We start from the raw sequence: 22,273 nt of genomic DNA, 5'->3' as shown, positions 1-22,273 counted from the left end.
CTATACTACACCTTGACAAGGAGCGACTCCTCTGTGCATTATGTAGTCGATTAATGACTTTAAACTCAGAAAATAAGATTATTATCTTGTTTCAGAGATTTGCATTCATTAAGTAATTAATAAAGATCACACAGGTTTGCCTCAAAGTTTATCCTTCCATTTCTTCTTTCAGCTTTGTGTTTTTCTCACTTTCTTTCAATATATCTGAGCTATGATCTTCAACTACTCCTTATGGCAGCAAGTTCTATGAAGTTTTTGTTTTGCTGAAGAATCATGTTGCCAAAGCTTTGCATCTTGCACTTAACAGAATAATGCCAACTTTCAAATGATCACAACTTAACAGAAAGCAGGGGGAAGCTCATGAATGCATCAGTTAGGTGATTCTTACTTTTGGTTCATCACATACAGTTGACAAATATTGGCTCAGATGGCAAACGCCATGTTACAGTGGAATATGTGGTCACGGGCTGCTCCTTCTCCAAGTCAGGACGCAGCACCAAGACCCAGGAAGCATCCAGACCGACTTTTGTTGTGCTTCTGTCTCACTGTCTGAATTCGTAATGAAGAGTCCAGCTGAAGTCAGCACTGTGAAGAACTTGACCCATAATTTTCACCTCCCTCTTTGTTCTCCTATTGAATCTGATTGCAGCACCAGAAGACTTATCCCTGCGATTACTACTACCTTTTCTCAAGACCATTTTAAAAAGTCACTGTAGTGTGCTGACTAACTCGAGGTGGGGGTTCTTGCTCCTTGGCCCATTCTAGAACTGATGTACATAAAGAGATAGGAAGATTGCTATAGGAAAGATGCTGTAAAACTTGAAAGGTTTCATTAAAGATTTACAAGGATGTTGCCAGGATAGGAAGGTTTGAGCTATAAGGAGAGGCTGGAGGTATTTGCCCCTGGAGCATCATAGGCTGAGGGGCGACCTTATGGAAGTTTATAAAATCATGAGTGGCATGGATAGGGTGAACAGTTAAGGTCTTTTCCCTATGGTAGGGGAGTCCAAAATTAGAGGGCACAGGTTTAAGGTGAGAGGGGAAAGATTTAAAAGGGACCTAAAGGGCAACTTTTTCAAGCAGAGGGTGGTGCGTGTAAGGAATGAGCTGCCAGAGAAAATGGTGAAGGCAGAGGGTACAATTACAACATTTAAAAAGGCAATTGGATAGGTATATGAATAGGAAGGGTTTAGAGGGATATGGGCCAAATGCTAGCAACTGGGACTAGATTAATGTAGAATATCTGGTCAGCATGGACAAGTTGAACCAAAGGGTCTGTTTCCATGCTGTACATTTCTCTGACTCAATGGTGAGTGTGTGGACAATGACAAGAGGATGTCATTAACCTTTCTAATTATTTCTTGACACAGTCTGAATGGGAACAGCATCAATTACAGGTTTCTTCTCAGCATAAGAAGGGCTGTAAATTGCAACTAAAAATGTTATGAAAATGCTAAGTTCTTAGTCAGTGGGACAAGCCAAGATTTAGCATTCCATGAATCAAATGTGAAGGGAGACTTCTTCAGGGCCAACCGATTCCCATCTCCCATGGGAAAGCTTGCCAGATCAAGCTCCATTAAGAGGTACTCAACTGAGAAGTGAGCTTCTTAGTGAAATCAGGAATTTCAAAGTCCAGGCTGCAAGAAGCTGCCAGCTAATCAGAGGTCAGCAGTGTCTGTGACCAATATTCTTTTTAAAAATCAACTTGGCTAGTCATATTATTACACATCTCAGGAGCAGGTAGGACTTGAAACTGGGTCTTCAAGCCCAGGGATAGGACACTACCACTGCACCACATGAGCCTATACATAAGTCATTTGCCCAGGCTTCAGGAGATCTGGCAATAATGTATATTGCTTTCTTTCAGGTCTTGACAGTGGACGTCAAGGGGGCACTGCAGGCCAGGGCAGAGGTGCAGCCTTTACCAGTCACTGCCTTGCCTGCTATTCCGTCCGTCAATTTATGCAAATGAACTAGGTCAAAAATCACACAAAACTTGGTTATAATCCAACAGGTTTATTTGAAGACACAAGCTTTAGGAGTCTTGCTCCTTTTCCAGGTGTTAGTGAGAGAAGTGGCATCTGATACAACAATTGCTAGAGGGGATTGTTCCCTCCCAGCGGGGGAACACTTCAGTGGTCAAAGTCACTTGGCCTCAGATCTTCGGGTAAATATCCTCCAAGACAGACTTCACGATACACAACAATGCAGAGTTGCTGAGCAGAGACTGATAGCCAGGTTCGGTACCATGATCATGGCCTCAACAGTGATCTTTGGTTCATGTCACACTACAGGTGACACCACCACATTTTACATTCTCTACTCTCACACGCGCTCCCTCTCCCACACGCTTGCTCCATCCCACGTGCTCCCCCTCCCACACCCGCGTGCATGCACACACGTACTCTGTCTCTCCCTCACACACACCCACACAAATCTATGGGGTGAATTTGCATTTACAGATACATTCTATTTTGTTCAAAATAGACACAATTTATAGACAATGTGGCATTTTATAAATTCCTGCTTTGGAAATTAAACCAGTCTGACTCCAAGTTAATACACAGCCAGATTCTAAACAAGGCCTCACACCTAAAATGTATTGTCCGACTTGGGATATCACCTCTGGATATACTAACAAAACCTTTAGTTATCTCAGGGTAGTGACTTGAAAGAATTTCTGGGAAATGCATATTAATCCATTCTAACTGATTAGAGATTTAACAACCATTTTAAGTTTGTTCAACACATTCGCACGAGTTCTATGATCCTTTGATCTTTAGCTTATAAAAGCTGTATCTGATGCCATTCCTCTCACTGACACCTGAACGAGGAGCAAGACTCCGAAAGCTTGTGTCTTCAAATATACCTGTTGGACTATAACCTGGTATCATGTGTTTTTTGACTTTGTCCACCCCAGTCCAACACCAATACCTCCACATTGGAGGGTGTAGTCTTCATTTGCACAATTTAGAAACCAGGTCACCCTAGTTTAGCAGCCAAAAACCAACCACTTGTCAGAGAGGAAGTCAGAATAGCAGGCTGCTGGTGTTAAAGGGCCTTAAAGAAGGTATTAAATGCTTATGTGAAGGTCTTAATTAGTAGCAAATCGAGGATGATACTGGAGTACACACTCCAGTCACATCAAATTTATTCAAAATGAGCCACAGGATCGCTAGCTATGGAAAGTTTGCGTTATAAGGAAAGGCTGGGACTTTAGCACCACCCCCCACCACCCAACAGGAGTATAGGAGGTTGAGAGGCAACCTGATAGAACTTCATAAAATAATAAGAGGTATAGAGTTGATAGTAGTCATCTTTTCCCTAAGATGGAGAACTTCAAGACAAGAGCGCACATTTTTAAGGTGAGTGGAAAGAGATTTAAATAAGACACGAGGCTATTTTTCTGTTTTACACAAAGCGATTGAGGTGTGGAATGAACTTCCTAAGGAAGTGGTGGATGCAGGTACAATTACAACATTTGAAAGACATTTGGATAGATTTGGAGGGATATGGGTAGAGGAGTAGGCAAATGGGATTAGTTGGACCAAAGGGTTCGTTTCTATGCTGTATGACTCTACGACATAGTCGTGGATATCCCCTCAACTTTTAGGTCAGGCAATGCATTCAGAGAAGCAGCTGATCAGGTTGTGTCCATTGGTGCCCAATTTTGGACAGGGCACTGTACTCATGTGTACATGACTCTAATGCAGCACTTAATTGCCAAGATGTTAAGGAAAAGGGCAGTCTCTTAGCAGGACCAATGTGCCCAATTATCTTTTCTCAATCTGCAGAGACTGGATAATCCTACCCACAGGATTAATAAGTTAGCTGCCCCTACCCTTAACTGGGGCAAAAGACAGCCACTAGCTCCAACTTGGAAGGCAGTTCATCCTGGTTTAACATTCAAAACTATGTCTTGGCCAGCAGAGAGATAGGGTTGCTCCAACAGCCCATGGCCAAAAGTTGGTAGAAGAGGGCTGATCCCATTATGAATGTATATTGGAGAGGAAGGATTAGGAGTGAGACAGACTTGTTTGAGAAACATTGAGAGCTTCAGTGAGACTTACATGAGTTCACAAAATCTCAATCTACACTTCTGAAGTACTACATATCTGTCAGATTATGACCTGATCTACACTTTAAAACGTCAACTTTAAGCATTAGTATGCTGCTTCAATTGCGGTTTTGGATTTTTCAGCATCAGGAAAAAAAAGTCACACTGGCAGCACTAGTCTAGGAAACTGTACCTTGAAATCTGATGTGTCACACTGCTGACCTAGTCCACGGGCAAAACATGTTTACGCGTCAGGTGTTATTGGCCGGGGTGCAATATGTACTCAACCAATTGCTGCGGTTTATCATTTCACCATGTCAGAAAACAAACGTCAAAGTTCAACATACAGTATTTGGCATTACTGCCACTTTAATCGCACAAAAAAATAAGCTTTTAAAAAAAAAAGCAAGTTTCCCCCAAAATAACACCAAAAGCAGTTTAGCCTCCGACAGATCAAAGGTCATTTCGTTACTAGATGGGAAGATAATGCAGCATTTTGCTGTTTTATTTCAGGTTTTCAGCGCAGTTTTGTTTTTTTGAAAGAGGCATACTCTAAGCACATCGTTTTACTATCAAATTTATTTAAACACGAACTAAAAAGAAATGAGTCACATTCTTCAAATCACCTCAACTTTCAGATCAGGCATCGTCTCCAGAGCCGCCTTCAGCCCTAGGGAAGCAGCAGCACCGACCTCGGCGATCAGGTTGTGTCCACAGGCGTGACCAACCTCGGGCAGGGCGTCGTACTCGCACAGGACACCGACGACGAGGCCTCCCGCCGGGCCCTAGTCCGCCCTGAAGGCTGTGTCCAGGTGGTAGCGAGGCTTCACCTCCCAGCCGCCGGCGGCCGTGAAGAAATTGCAGAGAGCGTCGTGAGCCCGCCTCTCCTGATAGTCCGGCTCAGTGCGGACAGGTCGTCGTCGTCGGCATCATCATCATCATCATCATCATCATCATCCACAGCCAGGCACGACAACTCCTTCAGTGCGAACAACTCGTCCGGCCCCGAGCCCATCGTAGCGGCATCTGCCCCCTCCGCCTGAAGGTTCTTCTAACCACTCCCCGCCCGCACAGCCTTTCCGCCAATCAGCGGCCAGATCAGTGTGGGGGCGGGGCATCAACACCAATCAAAAGGCTGCACAACACAGCCTCTCCTCCAATCAACAACCGAATCAGTAGGGGCGAGGCCACACACGGTGCTGCCTGCCCTCCAATCTGCAGCTCGCTCGATGGGGCGGGGCAGCAGTCCCAATTCCTTCAAACTGTGCCCAACTGGAATGTTTCATGGTTGGAATCATGTTTGTAAATTTGTTCTGAACTCTATGCAATGTGTTAACGTTCGTCTCATAGGTGTGACGCAGAATACTGAGGTCCAACAGGTGCATTGCATAAGTTCAACATATCCTCTAAAATAAAACGAAGAGCCGCAGATGGTGGAGATCTGAAGCCAAGGAAATTGTTGAAGAAACGCAGCAGGTCTGGCAGCATCTGTGAAAACGTTTTGAATCCGGTTGTGAAGAAGTATCACCAGACTCGAAATATTAACGTTGCTTTCTCTGCATAGATGTAGCCAGACCCGCTGAGTTTCTCTAGCAATTTTTGCTTGTTTCAACATATCCTTGTTCAATGTATGCTTCTTTATTGTGCTTTCCAATTGCCCTGCTACCTTAAGTGATCGATATCCATGTGCATGAAAGCAAAGGGTATGGGGTTGAAGTCATTATAAAGGCTGTAAATTCCATGGTTGCAGGGTTGTATCACAGGGGATAACAAAGCCCACAAAGAATCAGATTGAATTAATTGTAACAAACATGGAAAGCAATGTAAAGGCTGCAAAGGTGTTGTCCGTGGCAGAACGATGAAGGGGAAAACCGGTCACAGGCTATGGGGGATACACTACACGATATTTTCACCCAACAGCCTGAAAAGAACCCAAAAGGTAAATCGACTATATCACGTACTCATCTAGAAAATAAACTCTGAAGGGTTACTGGACCTGAAATGTTGAGTCTGCTTTCTTGATTTTATGTTAGAAAATAACCATCTCATTCCTGATATTTATCCAGGTGCTTTGATGCCAAATGTTTGATCAACTTATCTCAGCTTTTGTATAAACATTGCTGAAGTTAAGAATAGTGAAAAGGAAGAAATGCAACAGAACAAGAGAACTTCTAATTATTTTTGCGCTAGCTGTGGAGTGGGATTTAGGGGCTGCAAAGAAAACCATAAAGATCTTTTAGTGCCTCACGCTGTGACTCTTAACTAAGATTTCATTAAGATTGGGTGCTGGATTTTAAGGTATTTGAGTTCACTTCAACTCTACTTGTAAGATTTAAGTCAATTATAATTACTGACTAAGTTCAGACAACCAATCTAAAAGTTTACAGATCCTTTTTAGTTCCAAGGCCCACTCCAGGTACTAGTATATTTTCAAAAGTCTCACAGCATTTATTAAGTTTATCATAACAAGTACGAAAGAAACAATACTTGACAAAAGCACTGGTTTTTAGTCAAACCAACTTGGGGTACCAGATCACCACACTGGTTAACTGGGTGCAGGTGTCTTTTTCTCTTCTGTCGACTGAAGATGTAGATATAGTTCTTAGGAATCAAAGGATATGGGGAGAAAGTGGGGACAAAGTACTGATCAACCATAGATCATATTGAATGGTGGCAGAACAGACTTGAAGCACTGAATGGCCTATTTCTGCTCCTGAATTCTGTGTTTCTGTCTTTGTTCTTCCTTTCTGTGCACTGAACCACTAAGAATTACTACTTATTAACCCTTGTTAGCCATCAGCCCCTGTACATGACCGGAAACAACCTGAACTCTAACTTCTCGCCAACTCATGAACAGTGTATGATTAACATCACATTGGCTAAACAATGTACAGCCAATTCCTGATTTAAAAGTAATGGTCATCAAATGATATTACTTCCTGTTGTCTCTTGATTCATTTTTGACAATGCTGATCACCTTTGTAGGATTACCCCTTTGTAACAGTTTGACTGCATCAACATGCCAATGTTCTACATCTTTACTGATAAAGTGCTCTCAGTGAAGCTATTTATGTGCAAGTCTAGGAGTATGTAATGTCAACTCTCAGTGATTTGAGAGAGCTTCAAATGTCCCAATTGATACATGTAATGTTCTCAAAAATCCAAAGCTGTTTTAATTAAAACAACCTTTTGTCAATGCACAATGTCACCTGGACTCTGGGGCCTATGACATGTTAACTAAAAATATGAACAGTACAAACTGCTCTAGAATAAAAATCTGTGCAGAATCTACATAAAGATTAGTACATAGAAATGATCAGTATACTAAAACTGAAGTTACAGAATACACATAGAAGGTGCAGTATAATACACTCATAAATACATATAAAGCAGTCAAATCAATTACAGGACTAGAAAATTCACTTTGGAGCCTAATTCCAAAGTCATACAAGTACACACAACAGAAACACAAACACATACATGTACCCTGCTATATACTTTAACTATTTCTCTTTTAAACCAACAGTACAAAATTACAAAACTAAACCATTCTAAAGTACAAAGAGCTGCATCCTGAGTAAAAACTGTGTTCACTTTAAAAGCATCTACACATTTTGTGATTAGCAAACTATCAATGCTGTCACTTCACTTAAACAATGTTTAACTTGGGCCATAAAACAGTAGTAAAACCATAACCTATTACCTTATTACTGAAAGTGCTCCACAACTAAACAAATATAATTTAATTCCTCGCTTACTGAATAAATAATTAGTTATTGAAAAATAACTCATCCTACATGTTGATGCTTGATATGCAACTGGGAACAACAGATCGGAGGCATTCTCACTAGGTGGCTGTAGACATCCAATCTCCCCTTCCTCACAGGCATGCTCCCTTGGTGTCCTGCCAGCTCAGTGGCCTACTTCTCAAAAGGATTCAGGGGCTTCATGCCAGGCATCAACTATCCTCCCACCCCCAATGTTTGCACATGTTCACACTTATTGTGCATGTTTTCCTCCTGCAGAAGGACAGAAGCATTAAGAGACATTAGAATAAAAAAAACTGCAGATGCTGGAAATCTGAAACAAAAACAGAAATTGCTAGCAAAACTCAGCATGTCTGGCAGCATCTATGGGGAGAAGCGTTTTGGACTCAATACATTAAATCTGCTTTCTTAATGTTTTAAGTAGCCAAATCAAATCAAGTTGTGCATGGATAAATGTCATCTCCTTTCAAATCTGTGTCCTCTGGATTTTAAAGAGTTCAGCTTACAATTTGGTTGAGAATATTCATAAGAAAGTTAGTTGGTAAAATAAAATTTGCACTGAGCATCTGAAATACTGGAAAATAATCGCAGAACAGGAGATGGCTTTGTCTGTCACCCCCGTTCTGCTTCTTTTCCATATCAATGACCTGATTCACTCATCATCCAACTTTTTGTTTATTTTATTCAATGTACATCTGCTTCATTCAGATTGTATTCCTTCAATGTACAAATCCCTAATTTCTCTTGCAGTACAGTAACTGAATCACTAAATCTTTACCTTATTTATGCCTGTGGGTATAAGTTTCTTCATTTACTAACATTTGCAAAAGAAAAATCAACGTAATCGAGTTTTCGTGGAGATTTTTTCATCTCTTGGAAATCTGCAAAATCTTATGTTGATGATTTTACTCTTCATTCTCCTTCATCTGTTGTCATTCTTCATCCGCTGACATGTAAGCCTTATTATTTCCTTCAGATCTCATATGGAATTCCCTTATCTCTATTGGTGTTAAAGCAGCAACCAAAAAGCTCCAGTTCCTTTTTGGTGTCAAATGATAATTTCCTTAACAACTTCCATTTAACTTTCCATGAAGCTGGAATCTATTTGAATATTGTTTTTATTTCTGGTGAGACTGTTCTGGCAATTGTCTTGAGCTCCTAGGCAATATATATAAAAAAAGAATTTGTTAGCTGATGTGTAATAATTCTCTCACTTCCACTGACAAAACTGAGTTTTCTACAGATAGTTATGTAGATGTGGTACAGGTAGGTTACAGTTGCAACATTTAAAAGACATTTGGTCAGGTATATGAATAAGAAAAGTTTAGAAGGATATGGGCAAAAAGGTTAGAGGGATATGGGACTAGATAAGTTTAGGACACTTAGTCAGCATGGACAAGTTGGGCCAACGGGTCTGTTTCTGTGCTTTAAGACTCTATGGCGCTGGATTTTATGCAGCTCATCATAGTGGGAATCATGGATACTGCCCTATTTAATCATGTCTCCCATTCCCTCAGAAAATCATGCTGCAAAACCTGTCCAGTTTATGAGCAATCTCCCTATCATTTGAAGGGGAGAAGGGAGGAGGATGCCGTCATTGTTGAGCACTCTGCGCTTGATCAAGGAACACAGAATCAGAAAAAGGAATCTGAAAGCCAACCTCTAGCCTTGCCTCAAATCGCTTTCCACTCCCATGACTCCAATCCAACCTTCGCACATCTATGACCTGGTCTTCTTCTGCAATTTTTTTGCCTAGCATAGGTGCAGTGTTATCACTGCTCCTGTGGTGCAGGCAGCTTGAGGAGCAACCAAACAGATTGTTGTGAGTTCTGCTACTCCAGATCTCAATCGCAGGAAAGGTCTGATGGCAGCCATTGATGAGGGTTCCCAACTGGTCTCTGTGAGGGAGACTTCACTGGCCTGACAAAATCCTGGCCTTAGTTTTAAGTGTAACCCAAAAACAAAGTCCTATCCTTTTGCATTTTCTGCAATAAGTAAAACTAATGCTGCTGCCAAAAATCTATAACAGGTAAGAATATTTAGAACTTATTTGTCAAATGATAGAAAAATCATTTTTACATGCAAGTGTGTAATTATGTGAAATGTATAATTTTCATAGGTATTTCCATAAACAATTGCAAATAAATCTCTAATATTACAAGATCTTTAAACCATTTTTCTACTGTAGCTAAATTGTTTAGTTTTTGGAAGATATGATACCTCTTCATCTTTTCTTCTGAAGGGATGGAGCAGGATGGAAACAAGAATAAATGCAGGCATTTTTTTTTTTATATAGCTCCTAGTAAGAACTATAGGCAGACTTGAGCAATTCAGTTACTAGCCTTTTGATTCAATAAATGAACTGTAAGCAATACAAAAGGAAACTTAAGCCGATCACTTTTTCAAGTCCTATAATCCCAAGGTGAAAATCTGCATTAGCACCTAAAAACGCACAGGGTAAAACTCTGGGAACCTGTACGACAAACACGTAGATACTAGCCAACCTTCAGTGGCATTAGCAAGGCAAAATGATCTTGAGATGCTTAGGCAAAATGAGGTTAGATATTTGAAGATGATTCAAAAAAGCATTCACAAAAACATAGAAAGTAAGATGAGTCAGCCATTTAAACCCTTGTGCTCGCTCTGCCATTCAACTAGATCATGGCTGGTCTTTCTCTTAGATGCCATCGTCCTGCACTATCTCCATATTCCTTGATATCGTTAATACATAGAAATCTACCAATCCCTGTCTTGGGTATGCTAAATGCCTGAGCCTTGATGGTTCTCTTTAGGTAGAGAATCCTTAAAAAAAAAACGCCAGCATCTGAATAAAGAAATTACACCTCATCTCAGTTCTAAATAGTCCACTTCTTATTCTAAGAATGTAACCCCTGGTAATAGATCCTTTAAATAGGAGATGCATTCCTTCTCCTTTTACTGTTTTGAGTCCTGTAATAAATGTGTATGCTCCAATGAGATCATCTCTCATTCTTTTAAACTCCAGAGAACAAAGGATTAATGTCTTCAATCTCTTCTCACAGGAAAATCCCAGTGGCCCACGGATCACACCGGTGAGCCTCTGTACACTCTCTCAATGATAAGTCTTTCCTTACTTAGGTCAGGAAAACAAAACTACACACAAACTGCCAAGTGTGGTCTCACCAAGGCTTTTTACAATTGCAGCAAGATTTCTCCAATAAAGCCCAATTACATACCATTTGTTGTCCTAACTGCCTGCTGCACCTGCATGGTTCCTTTCACGAAGCCATGGAGACCTATAGGACAGAAAAAAGGCCCTTTGGCCTCTCAAACCCATGCTGGTCAAAAACAATCACCTCACTTTCCATGGCTTATAAAGAAGGAGACTTAGGTCCCTTTGGATATAAACACTTCCCAATCTCGCACCATTTAAGAAATATTCTGCATTTCAGTTTTTCCTATTAAACTGAATATCCTTATATTTTTCCAAATTGTATTCCACCTGCCATGTTCTTCCACATTCGATTGCCCTGCCTAAATTCTCTTCAAGATTCTTTGCATCCTTCTCACAATTCACATTTTCACCTATTTTTATGTCATCAGCAAATTTGGAAATATTACATTTGATCTCCACATCTGATTCATTGATAGAGGTTGTGAATATCTGAGACCCAAGCATTGATCCTAATAACCCACTAATCACAGCCTGCATCCTGAGAATGACCCATTTATTGCTTCTTTGTTTTCTGTGTTACTCAATCCTCAATCTATGCCAGTATACTCACACTAATCCCTCATGGTCTAATTTGGCCAACTATCCTCCTGTTTGAAAGATTATTGAAAGCTTCTAAAAACTCAAATAAGCCACATCCATAGGTTTCCTCTCAAAACATTCTAACAGACTTGTCAAATGTGATTTCTTTTTCAACAATGCTTGGTAATTCTGTGTAATCCTACAGTTATTTTAAATGTCTAATTATTGCATCCTTTGGAATATGAAGTATTTTTCCTACTATTGACATCAGGCTAACAGGTCTGTCATTCCCCATTTTTTCCTCCCCCGCCCTTTATTAGTTGTATTTGCTACCTTCCAATCTGCAGGGACAATTCTAGAATTTACAGAATTTGGAAGATGACCATCAACTCGTTCAAAATCTCTACAACCACTTCTATCCAATCTTGTAGGTGAAGATCACCACGTCCAGGGTACTTAACTTTTTATCCCATTAATTTCTCCAGCACTACTTTCTTTACAAATGTTAATTTAATTCAGCCTCTTATTCTTGTTAGTCCCTTTAGTTCTCTAGTATGGATGGAAGGTCTTTTGTATCAAATTTGGGTTGGAAGTATAGAATTTTTCCCTCCCTTCTCTTTATATGGAGCTGCTTCTTCTACACAAAGCATTTCTGGCTATGCTGATCATGGACCCTTCATCCATGCAACTTGGCATTGGCAAACACCAACCTCATAATGCTATCATGTTTGCTCTTGGACCAACTCAATAACAACCTCATGACTTCAGCCATATATTTTCCAACAGTTATGACTTGCATTCTTCTGCCATTTTGCTGTGCACTCAAGAACTGCTAGGTAACTTAGTTAACTATACAGGATGCTTTATGCTGGCATTGAGTTAGGCATCTTATGGATCTAGTTTGGTTATTGGCACAATGTCTTTAGCACATACTTAGGTGCATCCAGCCTGTGACTTGCTTTTTTTTTTAAAAAAAAAAAGAACAACAAGACTTAAGCACTCAATCAGAGGCATCCAACCTCTGAAATTTAGCCTACTTTTTACTGCACAAGGTCTTTAATGCTGAGTTAAAAGCAGGCAGCCTCTTTGGATTAACGTTTAGCACAGAGTGGGGAGGCAGCATATGGTGGCAGGGAGCACTGGAGAGTAAATGTATCAGTTAAAGAGAGTGGATAAGTCAGCGTATGGCACAGTGCACTGTCACCATCAGAACTGCAGCATACACAGCAAACGCACTGCATGAGCTTGAATAGCCATGTGCGAAAGTCAAGGGGACAAGTGCTTAGTGGGTAAGAGTTGACCACAGTTGGTCAAGGGGCTCATCTCATTAGTCGAGGATATCCCCAGTCAGTCCTTCAGGTCAAGTGCAAGCAGTCCAGGGATTATATTATCAATCAGGACATTGTTTAAAGAAAAAAAAGGTGCCAACAGGGAAAATAGCAGGGGAAGAAGGATTAGTTTTACCAAAACAGCCAGCACAGTTGGCCAAAATACCAAAAACAAAAGCAAAAATTGCTGGAGAAATTCAATAGGTCTGGCAGTATCTGTGGAGAGAAAGCAGTCAACTTTTGTAGCTCAGGTTGTGTGTGTTGAGGTTGGTTGGCTCGCCGAACTGGTTTGTGGTTTTGCAGACATTTCATTACTGTGCTTGGTAACATCCTCAGTGCAGCCTCCGACGAAGCGTCAGTGCGTTTTCCCGCCTGGTTTTTAAACTCTGGGGTCCGTTGAGATGGATTGCCTCACTTCCGGTTTTCCGTCGTAGTGGAATGTATATGGGGTCGAGTTCAATGTGTTTATTAATAGCATGCTTCGTGGAGTGCCATGCTTCCAGGAATTCTCGTACTTGTCTCTGCCTAGCCTGTCCCAGGATCTTGGTGTTGTCCCAGTCGAAGTCGTGGTTCTCCTTGTCCACGTGGATTGAGATGAGTGAGTATTGGTCGTGTCTTTTTGTAGCCAGTTGGTGTTCATGTACTCTTGTTGTTAGTTTCCTTCCTGTTTGTCCAATGTAGTGTTTCTCGCAGTCTCTGCAGGGGATTTTGTAGATCACATTGGTCCTGTCCATGGCAGGGAGTGGGTCTTTAGTTCGGGTGAGCAGTTGTCGTAGGGTTGACGTGGGCTTGTGTGCCACTTTGATGCCCAGTGGTCGTAGGAGTCTTGTGGTGAGTTCCGACATGTTCCTGATGTAGGGTAGTGTGATGAGTGTGTCGGGGCATGTAGAATCTTTCTGATGCTGTTCTTGTAGGTATCTTCTGACCCAGTTCTTTGAACACTTGGAAGAGGTATTCTTCTTCCTCTTGGTGTAGTTCCGTGTTGCCGCAGTGTGTTGTTGCCCTTTTAAAGTGTTCGCACGTAGCTTAGTTTGTGTGCTGGGATGGTTACTATTGACGTTCAGTACCTGGTCTGTGTGTGTGGCTTTTCGGTGTACTAGGTACTGAAGGTACTGAACGTCAATAGTAACCATCCCAGCACACATAAAGCTGCATGCGAACACTATTTAAAAAGGGCAACGACACACTGCAGCAACACAGAACCATGCCAAGAGGAAGAAGAATACCTCTTCCAAGTGTTCAAGGATAATGGATATCCAGAGAACTGGGTCAGGAGATGCCTACACGAACAGCATCAGAAAGATTCTACATGCTCCGAAACACTCATCACACTACCCTACATCAGGAACACGTCGGAACTCAACACAAGACTCCTACAACCACTGGGCATCAGAATGGCACACAAGCCCACGTCAACCCTACGACAACTGCTCACCCGAACTAAAGACCCATTCCCTGCCATGGACCGGACCAATGTCATCTACAAAATCCCCTGCAGAGACTGCGAGAAACACTACATCGGACAAACAGGAAGAAAACTAACAACAAGAGTACATGAACACCAACTGGCTACAAAAAGACACGACCAATACTCACGCATCTCAATCCACGTGGACAAGGAGAACCACGACTTCGACTGGGACAGGCTAGGCAGAGACAAGCACGAGAATTCCTGGAAGGATGGCACACTACAAAGCATGCTATTAATAAACACATTGAACTCGACCCCATATACGTTCCACTACGAAGGAAAACTGGAAGTGAGGCAATCCATCTCAATGGATCCCAGAGTTTAAAAACCAGGCGGGAAAACACACTGACGCTTCATCAGAGGCTGCACTGAGGAGGTTACCAAGCATGGTAACGAAATGTCTGCAAAACAACAAACCAACCTCAATTTTATGATTCTAAGTGAGATGAGGATCAAGTTGAGAGAGAGAGAGAAATAGAACTGAAAAGCAAACACATTATATTAAATGTATACCGAACTTGATGACACTTACTTATTATTTGCTCAACAAGTCACAGTTCCTCCCATCTGCTGAGACCTTGACCCAGGCATGCCAAGCCAGGAAGCCTACATCAGAAAATGAAGACTTCAACCAAAGACTGTTGTTTCAACCAGAACCTTGAACAATTTAACGACCAGATAAACCCTTTACCTTCAGTTCGGTGGTCACTCACTCACAAGTCAACACTAAAATACCTTGACATCACTCTCCACTGTACATTGACCTACCGGCAACACTTGTCACACACAAGGTCAATATAAGAAAGTTTCTGGAAGAGATTCTATCACCTGCAGAACACAGAGGCCAAGATGAAGCTAAGAGTCAGGTATCAACGGGGTTAGCAGAGCCAGATTACTACTGTTCAAACTAGATGTGCAACTGCCACACAAATGTGGTAGATTTCCACAGCTTGAGGATTGTCTCTGGAACATTGAGGCTAACACAGGTTGAATGTGGTGACACACATTGAACCTCCTGATGTCTTCAAAGGAAAATTCTCTGAAAAGGTCACTGCTGATTAGCTAATGAAGAGCTCTGCAGACACATGATCTCAAGCAAACTCAATTCATCTGCAATCCAATAATCTCTACCAGAACACACTACACAGATAACAGCCCTTGGTTGATCTGCAAACATCAATCACAACCTGCAACTGACCCAACTGGTGAAGCCCCAGGCTTCACTGTTCAATGGACAACTCTCAACCACTCTAGAATGAATCACTGAAGATTTTAACCACTTACTACACGGGGAAAAATGAGAAACAGGTCAAATTGGCCAACCAACTCAGACCATTGCCTGTAGACATTAATTCTGATCAAGATATTCATTCTTGGTGGCATTACAACCATTCAACATTGTAAAAACTGAAAGAACTGCAGATGCTGTAAATCAGAAACAAAAATAGAAATTGCTGAAAGAGCTCAGCAGGTCTAGCAGCAGCTGTGGAGAGAAATCAGTGTTAACGTTTTGGGTTGAGTGACCCTTTCTCACAATTTTCTGAGGAAAGGTCACTCAACCCAAAACGTTAACTTGATTTTTCTTCACAGATGCTGCCAGACCTGCTGAGCTCTTTCAGCAATTTCTGTCTCCCACTCAACACTGAGTCAGCTGAGATAGTAGGAACTGCAGATGCTGGAGAATCCGAGACAACAAGGTGCAGGGCTGGATGAACACAGCATCCAGCCCTGCACCTTGTTGTCACTGAGTCAGCTGAAGTGGTTGGTGTTGACAATCCATTCAATAAACCCCAAGTCATTCTCTAGCCATAGGAATAAAACAAAAATCTGCAAAGAGGGTATAAAGACACTGGTGAGGACATGGAAAAACTGATTTAAGGACGGTGCAAGATCTAAAAGGTTATAATTGTCAGAAAATGCTGATCAGAATTCAATTCTTTTGTCTAGAAAAAAAAAAGCAAACAAGACTGTACAGTAATCTATTGGAGATCTGTAGATATGAGAAACAATTAGGGAAAGCAATGGCATAGTGATAAATAACATCACTGGGTTTGGGTTAGAAAAACATTACTCCAGGCTAATGTTCTGGGGACATGGGATAGTGAAATGTAACTCAACATCAAAACAAATCTAGAACTAAAAATTAGCCTAATAGCAACTGAGTTACCATGTCAATTGTAAAAATCCATCTGGTTGACTTATGGCCTTCAGAGAAGGAAATCTGCCATTGTTACTCAATCTGGCCTACCTGACTCCAGATCCACAATGTCGCGATTGTTTTTAATTGGATAGCAGTTAAGAATCACAAATGATTTAATGACATTGTAGGCAGAGTTGATATTTCCACATTGCTATCATAGGGAGTCCAAAACTAGGGGCTACAAATATACTCACGAATGCATCTAACAAATTATAGAAAAGTGGAAGAACAGTTGAATGCAGAATGTGAGGTGAATAGCATAAATGCATTTAATGGAAATCTAATAAAGTTCAAGAGATAGCATAGATTAGAACAACATCTTGACTGAGTCAGATTTTATGAAGTTTGTTAGCAAATTGTTGCTGCTTTCTGCAACACTTTGAAGGACCCAAATGCACAATGTTGTGTGAAAGTTATATATCGTATAGGGGAGTGCGAGACTACATAAACCCAGCAAGGTGAGCGGCAAGAGATTATCAATTTCTGATCCAGCCTTGCCACTCCATGTATTACTGGAAACCATCAAAAAGGCAACAGATACTGCCAGACAAAACACTGAATGGAATCTGTTGAAAATAAACAAGTGCAATTAGCAGGGAGACCAATTAAATTTTATTTTTGGTTTTGAAATTTGCCAATTTATAAGAACAGTTCGAGAGGAACAGATATCAAGTGTTGCAGCAAAATATCTTTACATCAAGGACGATAACATTTCTTCTGGAAAGTACTAGCTTCTCATTTAACAATGCATTTTTTAAAAAGTCATTAATTATTTGCCAATGACTTGTGCAGGGATAAAATAAATGTTCAGCTTTTGAGTTTACTCATTTAACATTAGGTAAAATTACCATTTCCAGTTATGTATTAGCACTGGACATGAAATGTTTCAAAAAAAAAAGTATATAAATCACTTGACTACATGACACATTCTTTTCAGGTATCTGTTATAGTACAGAAGCTGGAGAGACAGCTATTTGTGTAGTCCACAAAATACACTGCACCCAAAATGATGACACAGGATCAATAATTTCCTCAAATCAGAAGAGTAAACATCTTCATACTTTGTTTCTAACTGAGCTATGAGAACTTGCATTGTAGTTGAGATACACCAATGGCTAAAATGGTTGTAAGGACAGGATTTTAGCATTTAAAAACAAAAAAAAAAAACTTATACAAGTGTAAATGGTAGCTATTTGGAGTACATGTGCAAACATACTAAGGGCTCTTTTGAGGTTTATAGCCAAATCACAACTGGATGAATCACTACCTGCAATATAATAACTGCAATTAACTAACTGACTAAGTGGCACGAGATCACAGACTCTATCATCAAGATAAAGGTTTTGGGAGAGTGAAATGAAAGTTAGCATGCAGGAATGGTTTACACAAAAACCAATAATTGAGGAAACACATGAAAGTGTCAACACTCATTGTGTACAATATGACTTAGCTATACTAAAAACTGCAATTTTCACTAGAAAGGAAGTCTCATCGGCCCTGTGTGCATCTTGGTTCAGTGCAGGTTCATTTAGTTAATTATCCAATCACCAATCTTAGAAATCCAGGAAAATACCCACAATGAAACAGACAATACTTGCCACAGTACAACTATACATCAGAAAGCAGGATCAGAAATACTGACAGAATTTTCCCACCTTCCAAAGTGGAACTGTCAGAAATTTAGATCAGCTGACAAGTATGTAACACACAGCTCATTATTTCAATCTGCTGCAATGATTGGGAAAATTGATGAGGGAAGTTATCAAAAAGCTTAAAAGTTTGTCAATGGTCGAGAGATCAACATTTAGAGGATCCACAAAACTTGTATGTTAACCATGAGGTACTGTGTTTACCAAAGACCAAACTGTGCTCCTCCTCCAGCCAAAGCTTTAGTTGAATTTGGTGGAAAACTTTAAAATTATTCACATTACATATTAAACACCTAGTAAGATGAAAGTGCATCTTGCTGATGGTACGTAGTATCCTTCAGTAGTGCAGATAAAAGCAGTGCTTGAATCATTCTATCTTTCGCCCATAGTCTATTTCACAGTCAAGAACATATTGCAGATTGTCGAACATCTTTACAAGGGAGTACACAACTCTACAGCTGCTAATTTTTGCATTCAGTGAATAACTTGGAATGCTTGAGCCTTTAACTTCAGTTTTCCCATTTATATACAAAATATAAAAATTTAACTCTGCCCACCAACTGGCATAGGGCAACAAATTCTCATATGAAATTATAATTCCTTTCTTTCAAATTGAGTATACGAAAATATACAAATAATTACATGGTTTACACTAATATACAGAATCCTACTTCATTACTAGCACCACTTGCATACGGTTATCCCAAAATCACAAGGAGGAAGTTACAATTGTCTAAAATGCAGGACTTTCTGCTGCAACAAGTCCAATCCTGACAGAAACATCCTTAATTTTTTCCTCTAGTACAATGTTTAAGTTAACTTAAACTACTCTTGAGTTACGCATTAACTTTCAGTAAAGTTTTTAAGTGGACAGTCATTATTTCCTTACTCTCATCAGGATACTCAGCATGTGCTCCTACCCAATGACTGGGTGGTTTAGGTAGAACACTGGGTGATGGCGGCTCACTAAACTTTGGCCCAGCATAGTTTTGATCTCCTTGAAGGCTCAGCACAGACTTCAGACCAACTTTCAGTAATTTTAGATTCTTTGAGTGGTGTGCAGAAACAATTGGTTTTTCTGCATCTTTTTTGAGAGTATTGCAGTGTTCAACAGATGGAGCATTCTGATTATGGCTGTTTTCATTCCTCTTTATTGAGGTTTTTCTCAACTGTAGGCTACGTCTGTTTCTTTTCTTGGTATTTAAGGGTTGGCAGTACTCTTCTGTTTTATTTACACTATACATGAATTGTGTGTGGGGAATTGTTGCTTTATCCGATCTTCCCATGTTGGATTTGGTCACCTGGGATAGAAAACAAAAAAAGAGAAAGGTTGTAAAATTTGACAACAGAGCTAACAGCCGCAAAGTTTTTCTACGTTGCTAGTAAATGCCCCAGTGGAGAATTCCCCCTATTATACCGTTATCTGCGAAACTGGACAATCTAACAAAAAACGATTAAGATCAGCTTGGTAGTCTCCCGTTTATCGAGCTCCTATCATCCTACAAAGAAACTCTTCTCGTTGTACCTCACGACCATAGTTAAGGAATGGGGTAGGGGGGTGTGGCCAGGGGGAAAGAGAAGAAAAGGAGCGGAGAGGGAGCTTTGACAACCTGCGAAGCGAGAAGTCCCGGCACTGACCCCCGAAACCCGGAAGAGGCACGAACATCGTGAACCGTCACCTGGGGAACGGCTGATTCTGTCGCCATTGGTCGGTGGATGAAGTATGCTGATTGGCCACTTGTTGCTGGGGTGGGCGAGGAGAGAAAGGGGAGGGCGCGCGGCGTGACAGCTGTCGAACGGCCGTAGCGTTTAAACAGGGCCCTTCCCGCCCTGAAGGCGAGGCCAGGACTACTAACCGAGAACGACGAATGTTTCCCGCTTAACCCCTCCCCTTTATTAATTTCTAAATAGTGGGATGCTGGGCAGATACGTAGAGACACCAACTTTCTTGTTTCTCACCTTTCCCTCCTTCTTGCGCTCTTCCGCGGTCAAGCAGCCGCCACTGGCTGGTGTCGTTTTTTCGGTCCCGGTGGCCGGCGCGGGCCCTCCAGCCCCGCCGCCTCGGGAAGCCGGCCGCCCGTGAGTATGTCTCTGCAGCAGCGCGGCGGAAGAAGAGCAGCGAATCTTCCAGGCTCGACTCACCGCGGCAGCCTTGCCGGGATGCTGTTGGGGATGTTGCTGCTGCTGGTTGGGGTGCGGGTGACGGTGGCGGCTCACAACCACGGTCTTTGAGGCTACACTGACGGGCGGAGGGCCTGGCGGTGGTCGGGGCAGGGGTAACGGGTGCATGGGGACTTGCCGCCGCCTCTTCCTCCGCTTCCGACTTCTGGCTAAAATCCCGAGTTCAGCATCTGAGGTACGAGGTCCAACTAAGAAGGCGGTCACCATGCAACGCCAAAAACGTCTAATTCTTCCAAAGTAACTGTTGGGAAGCGAGGGAGGGACGGAGCTGGGTCCGGGGAAAGAGGAGAATCACCGGCCTACCTCCACAGATAATAAATACAACTCGTCGGATTAAAAAAAGTTTTGAGTGAAAATGGCGGCCACACTGAAGCGACTTCCTGCGATTGTTCGCTCACTCGCAAAACCCTCCTGCCTCAGACTCTAGCTCTCCTCCCAACGCAAGAAATATATATATCCCTGCGTGTATATGCCGCTGGCTGGGTTTAATAACAGGCAAAGAGTAAAGGGCCAACTCCAATTTATAAACAGCACGAAGAAACATGGACGCTCAGTGACAATCTTGCACTTCTCCTGACAACAACGGGGGAGGGGGGGAGAGAGAGGAGGAAGGCGACCGCGACACGTCATCACTCGCCGGCACCCACCAATGGTAGCGCGCTGTGGTGGAGCCACGTGACTAAAGACACGGCCGCGCGGTCCTGTCCCGCCCTTAGCAACCATGATGTCATTGGTCTGAGAGCGAGCCCGGATGGGGCAACGGGTATTGAAGTGGGGGGGCACATGAGTCGGACACTCGTCTAATTTCTTGCAGTCGTACGTGTAACTTTTTTAATTATTTGTTTTGCCGTATTTGCTTACAGTTCCCTGTTTCCGTGAAGACCGTTGGAATTGAGTTTTGTGTATGTGGTCAGTGAAATGATCACGTGACGGTACTTTCCGCCTCTTGGGCGGTGACGTCTGCGCTGTCAGTCAATTCAGATCGAAATTCGAATTCTTGTTCAATGACACGTTGTGTGGCAATGATTTCCACTTCTTTTGCTGTGGGATTTCCCTAAATCCCCGGGAATACGGGAAATTGTGCTCGTTGACACGCAACGAATTTCCTAAAACCGAAGAAGCGTTCCTTGACTAAAATGCCAATTGATTTCTGAACTTATTTTTGTTACATCATGTCAACATAAGGATCAGTCAATAAAGTGATTATTTTCAGAGGAAAAACACGATTCATTCCATTTTCCACCTGTTGTTCCGTAAAACTTCCAATAGCTTTCTATTTCTTATGCGAAAAGTTCGTCCTCAGCCCGGGTATTCGTATGCGTTCAGGAATTTGTCTTAAACATTGTTTTGGGGAGGTGGCAATGAGTTTATGCTTCTGATTCTGACGCAATCTATAGCCCTAGGAGCACCAATGCTTTGAAAGAGTTTTGCAATTTCATGACACACTCAAATCAACCCTTCAAAAGTGATCTTCAATCACAATCTTTGTAAGGACATTCTCTGTGGTCTGCACTGATTTGGAACATTTTATTGCTGTTTCCTACTCGCTACCCAATCATTCACAGGTGATCAGCCACCAGTGAATTTCTGGATAAATAATTGTACGAGTGGAATTATACTTCATTTAAGAGCTAAGAGAACTTTGTGGTGCAGTTGCAGTGTCACTATTTCTGGATCAGGCAAGTCCCTTCGAGGTGTGTCACAGCATATCCAAATAGGTTCATTAAACACTGGTGGAAAGAGATGGGAAAAAAAATCCTTTCTGTCACTAATTTGAGTTGAAGATAAGATCCTAACTTCTTCTTGCAGACGTTGTTTAGATACTTAACACTAAAAATGTATTTAAAAATTATAGATTTTAGTTTTTTTTAAGTTTGTAGTCCTTGG

The 22,273-nt window shown here is 41.6% G+C and overlaps 3 protein-coding genes across 5 annotated transcripts in view; all 3 read right to left on the bottom strand.

Moving 5' to 3' along the window:
• Positions 1 to 5,072, bottom strand: part of LOC109911998 (peptidase M20 domain-containing protein 2) — a 38,272-nt gene extending 33,200 nt beyond the window's left edge. Inside the window, 2 exon segments of the mRNA XM_048596728.1 lie at positions 4,684 to 4,944; positions 4,986 to 5,072. Of these exon segments, the coding sequence (XP_048452685.1) occupies positions 4,684 to 4,944; positions 4,986 to 5,072 (348 nt within the window).
• Positions 4,822 to 21,024, bottom strand: pnrc1 (proline-rich nuclear receptor coactivator 1). 3 transcript variants are annotated; one of them, XM_048596609.1, is made up of 3 exons: positions 20,165 to 21,024; positions 19,095 to 19,506; positions 4,822 to 8,982 (listed from the first exon to the last, which is right to left on the bottom strand). In XM_048596609.1, the coding sequence occupies exons 1-3, from the start codon at positions 20,591 to 20,593 to the stop codon at positions 8,903 to 8,905; spliced, it is 921 nt and encodes a 306-aa protein (XP_048452566.1). In that variant the 5' UTR covers positions 20,594 to 21,024; the 3' UTR covers positions 4,822 to 8,902. The 3 variants fall into 3 exon arrangements, with proteins under 3 accessions (XP_048452566.1, XP_048452567.1, XP_020366960.2); XM_048596610.1 differs by having other exon boundaries at positions 4,822 to 8,076; positions 20,165 to 21,023; XM_020511371.2 differs by lacking the exon at positions 4,822 to 8,982 and having other exon boundaries at positions 17,146 to 19,506; positions 20,165 to 21,020.
• Positions 21,025 to 21,358: 334 nt separating this feature from the next.
• LOC125483107 (mRNA-capping enzyme-like) overlaps positions 21,359 to 22,273 on the bottom strand; it is a 37,463-nt gene continuing 36,548 nt past the window's right edge. The window contains exon 6 of the mRNA XM_048596727.1: positions 21,359 to 21,492. Within this exon, the coding sequence (XP_048452684.1) occupies positions 21,359 to 21,492 (134 nt within the window). The remainder of the gene's footprint in view (positions 21,493 to 22,273) is intronic.

Source organism: Rhincodon typus, chromosome 5 (genome assembly GCF_021869965.1).
Source record: "Rhincodon typus isolate 14 chromosome 5, sRhiTyp1.1, whole genome shotgun sequence".
Taxonomy (NCBI): Eukaryota; Metazoa; Chordata; class Chondrichthyes; order Orectolobiformes; family Rhincodontidae; genus Rhincodon; species Rhincodon typus.
The sequence above is the reverse complement of the archived record's forward strand: the minus strand, read 5'-3'. Positions and strand labels throughout refer to the sequence as shown.